Source organism: Lithobates pipiens, unplaced genomic scaffold (assembly GCF_037356315.1).
Source record: "Lithobates pipiens isolate NorthernLeopardFrog02 unplaced genomic scaffold, aLitPip1_a1.2 Scaffold_18, whole genome shotgun sequence".
Classification (NCBI taxonomy): Eukaryota; Metazoa; Chordata; class Amphibia; order Anura; family Ranidae; genus Lithobates; species Lithobates pipiens.
Genome location: NW_027507758.1, coordinates 311,569,331 through 311,581,781, shown reverse-complemented (window position 1 = coordinate 311,581,781; position 12,451 = coordinate 311,569,331). Strand labels below are relative to the sequence as shown.

At 40.8% G+C, this 12,451-nt stretch overlaps 1 protein-coding gene across 2 annotated transcripts in view; it reads right to left on the bottom strand.

The window, feature by feature from the left end:
* Positions 1–4,326: 4,326 nt before the first annotated feature.
* The window catches only part of MMS22L (MMS22 like, DNA repair protein), a 144,425-nt gene continuing 136,300 nt past the window's right edge, over positions 4,327–12,451 (bottom strand). For both annotated transcript variants that reach the window (XM_077487210.1, XM_077487211.1), the window contains exons 22-24: positions 11,221–11,317; positions 9,561–9,728; positions 4,327–4,855 (exon numbers count right to left, since the gene is read on the bottom strand). In XM_077487210.1, coding sequence (XP_077343336.1) covers positions 4,768–4,855; positions 9,561–9,728; positions 11,221–11,317 — 353 coding nt within the window. In that variant the 3' untranslated portion in view covers positions 4,327–4,767. The remainder of the gene's footprint in view (positions 4,856–9,560; positions 9,729–11,220; positions 11,318–12,451) is intronic.

Sequence of the window (12,451 nt, the reverse complement as noted above, 5' to 3'; positions counted from 1 at the left end):
GACTTAGGACAGTGATGGTCCCATCCTCCTAACTGCTGCTGGCTGAGGGGCTCTTTCCCGCAGGACTAGTAGTGCCTGTGTCCTTTGTCAGCTCCCAGGTGCCAAGGAGATCACACTGTCATCCAGAGCTGCTGCTTATAGCGCTGAAACTGATCCACAATGTGTTCAGGCTCCCAGAAAATGGCCGCCGAGCGTCCAGTATAGAGGACATAAACACAGGTAAAATGGCCACCGAGCTACAGGAAAGCATGCTGCTCCTTGAGACTGACCAAAAACCGTGCTCAGGCTACAAGAAAATGGCAGCCGAGCATCCAGTATAAAGGACAAAAAAACTGGGAAAATGGCCACCAAGCTACAGGAGAGCATGCTGCTCCTTGCCCTCACCTAAGATGGCCGCCGAACACTGAATACCATGAGGGACAGTGAAAGAGAAATGGCGGTGAACAGCGCTGCAGCGATCAACAGAGCCACCAGGCACCCCCCAGGGAGAGAAAAACACACATTAGGGCACAGCCAGCCAGTGCAGTCTCCCCCAGGTGAGAGCCCCAGCACATGACACCCTCACAGGGAGGGGGGGGGGAGATAGGGACAGGGAGAGAAGAGAGGGAGGTGAGGGACCCCCGAATCGACCCCTCAGGGAATGCCCAGCTGCTCAGCCCCACCGAGGCAGGGAGAGCTGTACTTACCAGTCCTGCAGAGCTGGGAGACATTCCATCACAGACCCACTCTCTGATCAGTACCGGGTGGCTGTTGGCTCGGCACACTGTCGCAGACATCAGTAGCCCGATCATATGTGTGCCTCGGAGCATTAACGCTCACCGACCACCTCTGGAGGTATGTTGCGGCCGACCCAGCGTGTAGCTCTGGTCTGCACACGCTCGCTGGCCAGGCTGGGGAGACTACAAGTATAAGGGTATCCAGCCTGTCGTTGATAGCAGATCACAGGATCTTTAGTATTGCGCAAAAAGCAAAGCTTCCGCAGAAAAAACATGGACAGATTGGCCCGCAGGGTTCCTAGGTCTTTCTTCACTAGGCAAAATAAAACTGAGGCTGCATGGCAGGCTGGAGGGTTGTTACCTAAGGGGCTGCCCCTTAGGCGGAACTAAAAGTTCTGTGTTTTTCATAACATGTTATGCCTAGTCCTCTTCTAAAAGTGGCGTAACAACCCAATGGCTAAGAGGAGCTGTGTCAGTCGGTGAATATAAGATAAAAATAGTTTAAATACGGCTGGCAGAACAAGTTTTGTCTCAAAGGTATAGCTTTGAAAATAAATTTAAAAAAATGGATAGCGCCAGGCAACCTCAGAAAGATCCTGAAAAAGAGGACACTGCACTTTATTATGTAATAAATGCAGTAACTACTGTATGTCGCGATAAGTTATCCTCATATTGGCTTTTTTTTTTTTAAAGCGGAACTACACCTAAAAAGGAAAAATCTGCCTTTCTTCCTCCGCCCCCACCACTATTGGATTTTTTAAAAAATTTTTGGAGCAGGTACCTAGTTCTGACAGGTACCCACTCCAATTACGTTCATTTAGGTGATCTAAGAAGAAGTTTGGCCCCCACCTGCAAACTATTGGAACACGTCACAGGTCCCAGCAGCCTGCTGGTCCATTGAGAGGTATAGGAAGCTGGCTGCAAAGCACCAGGAAGTCACAGCTGGCATCCCACATCCAAGATGAGGTCACAAAGGATATAAAGACTGGTGTAGAACTGGCATAGGTGAGAACAGAGCTGGATCTCTGGACTTGCAAGTGCATGTTTATTAACCACTTCCATACTGTGCCTATTTTGACGCTCATCCTGCTGCATGTATAAATCATAATTCTTTTTGCTAAAAAACTACTCAGAATCCCCACACATTATATATATATATATATATATATATATATATATATATATATATTTTTTTTTTTTTTAGCAGAGATTCTAGGGATAACGATCGCAGTCGTTGCACCATTTTTTGTCACGTTATTTGCGTAGTAATTTTTCAAATGCCTTTTTTTTGGGGGGGGGGGAGCATTACATGAATTAAAAAAAAAAAACACTAAAGTCACCCCAATATTTTGTATAATGTGAGAAGATGTTATGCAGAGTAAATAGATACTCAACATGTCATGCTTTAAATTGGCGCACAACACACGATGCTCTCCTCACCCCCCCCCCCCCCAGTCCCACTGACCTGGAGCGCGGCGATCACCCGCTAGGAGACATTGGGTCGCTGCCTCAACGGTCCAGGGCTTCGAAATCTCTTGCAGCATATCTCCAAAACATACCTCATCGGGAAGTATGTTTAGGAGCATTCTAATTGGTGATTTTGCCGACCAATAAGAACCCACGTAGCCGTCCTATCACCGCGGGGGAATACAAGCTGTCAGTGCGGGTTAGTAGGGGTGGGGGGGTGGGTGGGTGGGTGTTTAGAGATAGGGAGGGGGTCCCGTGTAAGAAGTTCACTTTACAAATTTTCTGTCAACTTGCACTTTAAAAATCTCCATAGGCGACACTTTAAAAATCTTTACAGGTTACCAGTTTAGAGTTACAGAGGAGGTCTTGGGCTAGAATTGTCGCTCTCGTGCTAACATTCACGGCGATACCTCATGTGTGATTTGAATGTGGTTTACATATGTAGGTGCAACGCAAGTATGGGGTCGCTTCAAACAATTTGTTTAATTATTTTATTTTTACACATTACCTTTAAATGTTATTATCTGATCAGTTTATTGTTATTACAAGGAATGTAAACATCCATTGTAATAGTATTAGGGCATGACAGATCCTCTCTGGAGAGTTGGGGTCTAGGCAGGAAAGATAGATTAAAAAAAATAAAAAAATAAAGATCTCAGCCTTTCCAGCCGTGTACACGGCAGTGTTTACATCTGCTGGGCTGAACAGGACGTCATAACATCATGCCCGAGCCTCTGAAGGTCAAAGAGACTGCCGGGGACAATCTGGTCTGTGGTTAACTCTATGTTTAACTTCCATTGCTTGTGGATTCCTTCTCTGGCTCGCCGTTTGCACTCAAGCAGCTATAATTATTTTTACAATGCAGGGAATCACCAGCTGAAAATAATGATAACTGAATGATATCTGAATGATGCCTGCAGATGCAGCTCCAGATTGTCCCCAGCAGTCTCTATGGCCACAGAATGGTGAACAGAGCAAAAAAAAAAAAAAAAAAAAAGATACTTCTGTAGCGCCGGTACTCCTGAAGCGCTATGTCTGTAAATTTAGTTTTTTCCCCAAGACTATAGTTGAGTCTTGGGGTTAATTGTTCTAAATTTTGGTTTTGGCATCAGTCTGCCTGGGCTGTACTAATGTTCTGCCTGGTTATAGGTGTTGACAGGCATTGGAACGCAGTCTGGTTGGACGCATTGGGTACCAATCTTGCTCTCTGAGGCAATCAGTGGGTGCGTTGTCTCGCTATGTATTCCGGGAGAGGGTAATTAAGGTGCTAAAGTCACTGGGTTTTCCGGTCCAGAAGTATGTTCTGACTCCATTGTCCTGGTCCTCCTGACCAGTCCCCAGAGGCCCTCAGATCCATCAGTTTCCGAGTCTTGGAACTGGCAGGAGGATTCTAAAGTAGTCCGGTGCCGTCTCGGGTTTTGGAGAGGCCCAGCAACTCTCGCCATGCAACCGGGGGAGGACTCTTCAGAAGAGGACCACGCACGAGACTGGCTGCTCGGTAAGAGCCTGGATGCTGAGCTGTATGGACACAAATTGAATCCACATTTCTTACAGTATCGCCGGACCGGCTGCAAGATACTGGTACCGCAAGAAGGTTTATTCCCATACCTCTGTTACAACCAAGTTCCTGTGAGAGACTGTGTTCATCTAAAAGTTTGCAACCAAGTCTGTGGCAGAGACTTTGCTAAGTTTGAGTCATGTGTCAGCTGCTAAGTCAATAAACCAGGATTTATCCGACAGTGGAAATATCCAGTTGCGAGTGGCTACTCCCTGGATTACCTAGAGAGAGACATTTATTAAGTGTCAGCTGTTTCAAAGTGCCTGAGCTTCCATACCTATACCATCTATTCCCAACTGAGAGACTGTTTCTGTTCAGTGTTTCAAGAAAATAAAAATTCCAAAAGGAATTCAAGTGACGGTCTCTGCAGTTATTGGGCGATCAACCTCGGGAACCCATAGACAAGAACAGGCTACAAGGCGGAGGAGGTAAACGGTAAGCCCAAGAAAACCAGCCGCCCCTTCAGGGGTCAGTGTTACACTTATATGAATTCCACTAAATGCCATTTTATGAAAAGTATTTCCATAAGAAATCCCCACTAAATTGTGAAGAGATATAAAATATTAAAATATATATAATAAGACAAGCATTCAAATATATTTTATAACTGATTTTGGCAGATTAACAAAGCAACCCCTTTTAAAGAGAACAAAATACTGTATATTTAGAATAAAAAAAATCCCACATTTTGAGGTTAGGGTGCATATTATACAGCTTTTTACAACAAAAATTGACAAAAAAAATTTGATTACAAATTAATCTAAAAATATTTTTTAAGAGAAGGATGACTACATATTTACGCAAGAGCGTTTTTTACAAAGGCAAAAGTAAAGTCCATATTGCACATTTCAACAAGGCCAAACAAACATGATTTTAGTTTTGCTGTAAGTCCGACAAATACTTGTTTTCTATAAAATTTCACAGACTCAAGTTAATTCCATCCTTAAATAGACTGATAAACGTCTACAGAATTTAGCTACAACTGAACATGACAGTTGTGTTTTAAGCAATGGTTTTGATATTGGTTCAGGATGAAAGTCTTTCATTTTCTAGTGCCTCAAGCTCATTTTGTCCAAGTTCACCCAAGTGAGACAGCAATCTTTTGTAAGCCTCCCTGTAAACAAACAATACATTTACTTTTAGACAGAAGAAAAATCAGATTTAAAAAAAAAAAAAAAGAACACACACACAGTACAGTATCTTATATGAAGCCTAAATGATCTAGCAGCAATTTTCATCTGAGAAACTGATATGGCTTAGGGCCAACAGGCTCATGGTTAGAAATCACGGTCTTGGAATACAAGTAACATCACAACCTAAATAGGTTTTGGATTCTTGAAGCCCGATGCAGGTCTACCCACGTTTCTACTGTCCTTCATTTCAGTGGCAATATCAAAATGGTAGCATACGAGATCCTTCATCACTTGGCAATACTAAAGCAAAAATGCATTGCCATTTTTCATTCCCTTCTTTCATTCGTTCATCTTCTTGCCATTAACTCTACAGACAAATGTAGCAATGTACAGTATAGGGGTGCTTAAGTTCAGGATATATTGTTACTTTCTAGACATTCAAATCAAAAGTCAACCAGCAGAGACAGTGTTTCTAGTGCCAATCAGGTGATCAAATGCTTAAGCATCTGTTTATACAATCTTTCCTGAAAGGAAATTCTTTTTGCCTCTTTAACATTGATCACCTAACAAATACCAAAGTTCTGGCTAGGCAACACTGCTGGAAGAAGCCAGATGCTGCATTTGATCTAAGAAAAGCAAAGTCCCTTTATTATTATTTTTCATTAACAAAAGCTAACAAACTAGTAATCCTATCACAAAGTTGTAAAATCCCAACTCAGCATATGTCAAAATAAAGGCATAAAAGCAAATGTTTTCTCTGGTGAAAGCTGCATGTCAAAAGGGCTGGTGGATATTGGAAGCTTAGGTAAATAATCTATAATGGGGACATTTATACCACCTGTTGAGTACCCCCTATTGACCAGTACAAATTGGCCATCACTTGAGTGATCAGTAAGGAGAATTGGAAGGGGTGGGGGGGTCAAACCCAAAGCAAGATTCATCGGAAATCTTTTATGCCTATATGCAATGATTTTATTTTTTTTTACATGCTTTTTTTTTTTTTTTTTAAGTAACCTCTCTGGTGATGCTTTTTATTGTCCATTTTTTTTTTAATTGCCCAGGATTTGGGCAGGTTTAAACATTTGTGGTCAGGCCTCTTTCTTTTAATCGTTTCCGGACCGCCCACCGCATATACACTGCGGCAGGGCAGCCCAGCTGCCCAAAGTGATGTACTTGTACATCATTTTGTGCACCAACCTGGCGGCCAGAACACCGTTCTTGCTGTGATTGGACACAGCGGGAGCCAATCATTCGGAGAAAAGGCAGACTGGCGGTCTGCCTATGTAAACAAGGCAGACCGCTGTACTGGCGGGGGGAAGGGCTCTTGCGTTTCTGCCAAGCACAGACCTTTCATTTGGTCCAGTGAATTCATTCCGCCCCCCCAGTTAGAAAGCACACTTTATACAGTGACAGTGCTTTTTTTTTTTTTTTTTTTAGCACTGGTCATCTGATCACTGTGTTGGTGTCACTGGTCCCCAGAAAGTGTCACTTAGTGTCAGATTTGTCCACCACAATGTTGCAGCCCTAATGCTGATTGCCTCCATTACTAGTAAAAAAAAAAAAAAAAGTCCATAAATCTATCCCATTGTTTGTAGACGCTATAATTTTTGCACAAACCAATGAATATACGCTTATTGGGATTTTTAACAAAAATATGTACCAGAATACATATTGGCCTAAATCGATGAAGAAATTCGATTTTTAATTTTCTTTTTATTCGGTAGGTTTTATAGCAGAAAGTAAAAAATGTTTTTTTCAAAACTTAGAATTTTTTTTTTGTTTATAGCGCAAAAAAATTAAAAACAGCAGAGGTGATCAAATACCACCAAAAGAAAGCTCTATTTGTGGTAAATTGTCAAAGCAACGTAGTGCTGTATTGCAAAAAAAGGCCTGGTCAGGAATGGGGTAAAACCTTCCAGAGCTGAGGTGGTTGACATACAGAAACTCAGTTGGCCTTATAGCAAGAGACACTATCATTTTTATTAATATTAAACCTGGCCCTGCAGCAGATTTAGAGTGGTATTAAACCCAAAAGCGAACATAATGCAGCTTACAATTTCTTACATGGGATTATCAGCACTTGTTTTCTTTTTTAGGCTTTCTTCTATTTTCATCTGGTGACCAGACAGCAAGTCTGTTGTCTTTCAAAAGAGCAAGCTCTCCAGCAGAATGTATCAGTTACAAATACGAGACAAACCATTTGACACTGGAAGGGGTGATTACAGAGATCCGCTTTTAATTAATTTTTTGTAAAACCTTTATTCGGTGTAACTGATTATAAAGTGTTAGCTGGCATTTGGCTTCAATTTGTCAGTGTATTTAATTCTGATCGGGATCAAATACTCCCCTCCCCAGAGACTTACAATGCTACTGGCCAAAGGTGCCCCTGTGCTCCTTTATCCAGAGATTGGGCATTCTAATACAGGAAGCATGTTACTGGCCAAATCGCCTGGTGAAAACAGAGGGGAAAAAGCCTAAGAAAGCCAAACTGATGCAGCCACCACATCTGATTGGTAAGCTGCAAAATATTAATTTTTTGGTTATGGCTTTAACGCAGCTTTAAGAAGTGAAGCAAAGTCAGTTGCACAATTATTCTAAGCAGGAAGTAGAGCCTGTACATTGGGGGTGTCCAAACTTTTTTTTTCCTAGAGGGCCAGATTTGATGTAGTGAACATGCGTGAGGGCCACCCATTTTGCCTGACATTCTTTGAACCATTACATTTCAGTCTAAGTGTGTTGGTCCAAGCACTAATACACTGCCCAACAAGAATTCTCTTGCCTTTGTGGCTGTGTGTGTGGTGAAGAGATGAGCTCGGGCTTGTTATTTGGAGACACATCTATATATACCTATTGATATATCTATATTATTTCTTAGAGCTGCACAATTAAGCATCAAGAATCGTTATTGCGATCTTAAATAAAAAGTGTTTCACAATTGTGCAAATAATTCTCTCTGCTCTTTTGAAGCCACAGCCCTCAAAAGAAAGGAAGAGAAAAACTGGGCAGTCTTCCAGGAATCAAAACATTCTTTATCAGTTGAACTTAAGTATAAACATTGTAACAATTTGTCAATGGAATAGACTGTGTGTAAGTGAAAAAAAGTTTAACCCCTTAAACACCAAACCTTTTTCTGACATTTGTTAGTTTCAAGTTAAAATAATATTTTTTTTTGCAGAAATTACTTGGAACCCCCAAACACTATTATATATATATATATATATATATTTTTTTTTTTTAAGTAGATACCCTAGAGAATAAAATGGTGGTTGTTGCAATATTTTCTGTCACACTGTCTTTCAAATGTAATTTTTCTGGAAAAAATTAATTTAACAAATAAAAAAACAAAACAAAAAAAAAAACAAAAAAACGTAAAGTTAGCCCTTTTTTTGTATAATGTGAAATATTTTACGTAGCGAGAATCGTGATCTTTTTATTCTAAGCAAAAAAATTGTGATTCCCATTTTGGCCAGAATTGAGCAGCTCTAATATATATCTATCCCATCTATATATAGATATATCTACACGCGCACACACCTTTTGTGGCCAATGAATTCCCGAGCGCCGCTCGGGACCAAGGATGAGCTTGGGCGTGATATTTGGAAATACTGCATTTATTGGCGTATAAGACGCACCTTTACTTTAAGAGGGAAGTTTCAGGAAAAAAATACATTTTAAATAAAGAACTGAAGCAAAATAAAAGTCAGTGCCCATCAATGAAGTCTAATCAGTGCCCATTTGCAACCTCACATGTGCCTATCAATGCAGCCTCACCACTGCCATGAATGCAGCCTGATCAATGGTCATCTGCAGCCTCGGAGGGTAAAAGGTGGAGGTGGAACGAGCGCCGACATATTACATACAGCAGAATCTCCTGTTTTCTCAGCGGCCTCTTTAATACAAAGTCCCGCCTCCTATGATAGACAGACCTAGACATGATAGTCCAATGGAAGCCCAGGAGACGGGACTTCCTATTATAGACGCCGCCGAGTAAACAGGAGATTCTCCTGTATGTAATCTTACAGCAATAGTCCCGCTCCCACCCTGGCCCCTCCGAGGCAGCGCTGATAAATATGGTATATATACAAATTACCAGGGGGGCCTGCATTAAATCGGAACACGGGTCGCAATTGGTCCATGGGCCGGACTTTAAACATGCCTGCTGTTCATGTTACAATTATAGTTGACATTTTACAAAATACACACTAAAACCTGCCTTTTAAGACATTATCTCGAAAATGATTCACAATAACCAAAACACAGTTGCAAACATTTCTTTTAACAAAGAGAAGGGACTTTAAAACAGACCTATGTTTTGGTCATAATATCTCTTTTGAAAGGGAGACCTAAACCTATAGGCTTATGGCTCTAAATAAGAGACATTTTCTCCAGGGAAGGTTTACCTTATTCATTTCTGCAACACCTGGGTACAGGTCTAATACCATTACCAGATCTAACACCATCGGGTACACGCTTAATATCATTATCATACAATTCCAAGAGAGGCTATGAAAATCCATCTTTAGTATACCACCAGGAAATGCCATCAGAATGAGACTTTTCCACAATTTTATTAGTAGGGTGGCAGGAAGACAATATGTAGGGAGGCAGTGCTTTTAGAACATGCATATAATGTTATAAAGGACATTTAAATGCAGCACAGAGTGCATTTAATGTAGCAGAACATACCTAGAAGCTGCATTCCTTCCTAGTCCACGCTTATGTTCGGATGATTTCAAGCTTTCAGAAATTGTAGGAATTAGGTCTACAACAAGTGACTGGTCTAAAATCGACATTGTCTCCAAGATGCCAAATATCTGATGATCATACATCCACAAATATTCTTGAATAAACTGCCTACATGGGAAGTAAAGTAAGTTAACTCAGAAGCATGCTCTTCAGACTGTTAGCATGACATGGCTCACACAGCATCACTGTTTCACCACTAAATATGACACTATTAAACAAGATATACTCTCCCAAGCCGTCATCAGTCTGGCCATTGTAGGTAATGATATGGTACGGAATATTGTCCATTCAGTACATACTGGTTAGCACAGCTATTTAGACATACAGCAGATAACTACAATGTTTTCTAATCAGTAGTACAAACATTGTAAAGTATAACTATAGGCAATTTTTTTTTTTTCATTTTGGATAGCGTCACGGAGAGTTATAGCCCCCGTAAGTTTTGCCATCTTAGTCCCATTGGGAAGACTTCCCTTCACTTCACTTCCTGTCCCATAGCCAAAACAGGAAGTGAGGGGTAATCCCTGCAAATTAAGGGAATCTCTTTGGGATATCCTCAGGTTACCAGAACTAGTCTCCCCATTGGAAGAATTTCCCTCTATTATTTTTCTGGGGACAGTCCAAAATTTGGAATTTTCTTTTACTTTCAATGATAATGGTAAATAGGACAAAAAGAGGGAATCTCCCTAACGGGGGCACAGACAGCAAAAAAATGCTGACAGGTGTTTTAATCCCTCTCCCCTTTATCCAAAATTATGGAGAAAACAAAAATGTTGCCTTTAAAACCCTTTTATACTGGCAGCACCTCCTGTTTGCGCTAAAGTGCCGCTCGTTTTTGTGGCACCTTAGCGCTGTTTTAGCTGCGTTGTCTGCTGGCGGGTGCTTTTTACCCCCCCAAAAAATGGTAAAAAGTCCAGTTTTGCAGCTCTTTCAAACCGCTTTTAGGAGCCAAGAAAGCGCTGCCCATTCATTGCCATGGGCAGGGCGGTATGGGAGCACCATTTACAGCACTCCCAAACCCCCCCAAAGATGCTGGTTGCTGGACTTTTCATAACGTCCCGCAAGTGCACCTCCCCAAAGTGAAAAGACACACTGCAATGAATGGGAGGCGGTTTTCAGAAGCTATTTCTAGCACTAAAGCGCCTGACAACTGCCTCAGTGTGAAAGTAGCCATAGTTACGCTTAGTGTTAAGGCTGGAAATACCCTGGACACCACATATAAGTATTAATATAAATACACAGCAACATTAATATTGTAAATGCCACTGAAACAGCAAACCACAAAAAAAACTAACATGTATGAATAAATACTTCATTAAAATTTTTTTTTGAAGTATTCATAACAGAACATATATTAGTTTACCACGCACATTAAACAAGCATCCCCCTATACAGTATGTACCCCGAATTATCTTGTGTCCAGCAAGTTTACAATATTCTAGAAGGATTTGTAAACTGATAATTTTTCTGTGTACACAAACGTTTATTACCATTACCAGTTTCACTAATACCACCATTCTGTGACCAATGACTAGGCGACAAAAAATTACGAAAAATTCAAGTAAAAAAAAAAAAAAAAGACCTTTATTCTCAGATTTACCTTAAAATACATGCAACATAAGATACAGTTTCCCCTTGTGGAACCTGCCGACAGCCTTCAATAATGTGTTGCAATGCTTTTGTAGAAAGCTTCTTCACTGAAATAAAAAAAAAAAAAAAATAAAAAATAAAAAAAAAGCAGAGCACTGGTTATTATTCACTGGAATTTTTTAAGCAGCTATAGAATCCACTAATTGACATCTGCCTTCAATCACAGACATAACAGGCTTGATGGGTAACTAGTCTATCAGAGGTCCCCATCAGGCTCAGCCCACTATCAGTGTAAGCGGTTCCCTTAGTTGCTAGGATGCAGACGGCCTTGGTCCTAGCACCTAGCAACCAAAGAAGTAAATGTTAAACACATTCAACTATAACCCACAGTGTACACCCACTCTGAATTGCTCTTAACTACTGTCAGTTTGCTCATCTGGTTGTGACAAATTCTAAGAGAGTTACAGACGTTAGCACAGTGACATATTCTAAACATGGTGGTAGTAAGAACTACCTGGATCTGGTGTATGTGTTAGTACTTGTACCATAACTAGGCTTTCATGAATTAGGTGCAGGCCACGTTAAGGGGGCCATACCGCTAGAAAAGCGATTGTTGCTTTTTCTCTGGATAGATGCTTGTTTGTGTAGATATAAAATGTTCTACGTAGTTTAGGTAACTGAATGAATTCACATTCACACCAATATGTGCATGTCCTATTTCTGAAAAAATATGGCAACCAATAATCTTCAGATATTGCTTTACAAATCTATTTCGCCATATAGCAGAATTTGTTAATTCTTAAGCTTTCAACCTAACAGATCAATCAGGTTGAGCCTCAACCTTTAAGGGAGTTTCTACACTGAGCATTTCCTCCCTATCATAGCTGAGTAGCCCATGTGACTATAGACTAGAGTCACACATGTGGGCATATACACAGTGATAAATGACAGCCCACTCCCTCTCTCCTCCATGCCCACTAACCAGCTAAACACAATGGGGATGGGATATTACATGTAGATTAAAGGTTGCTTCACCTCCCTCTTATTCTAAGACACAGGCTGGAGGGGCATGCCACAGCCTGTAAATGGCAGGAACCAGGCCCATAATATAAAAACTGCTCTACACTATGTACAATGCTAAACATTTAATAAGTGTTAAAAGTAAAATACTTTTTTGCACTTTGTTTTATTTAATGCAAAGCCTGGCATTACATTTACAGGCTAAACCAGCAATCCAAATT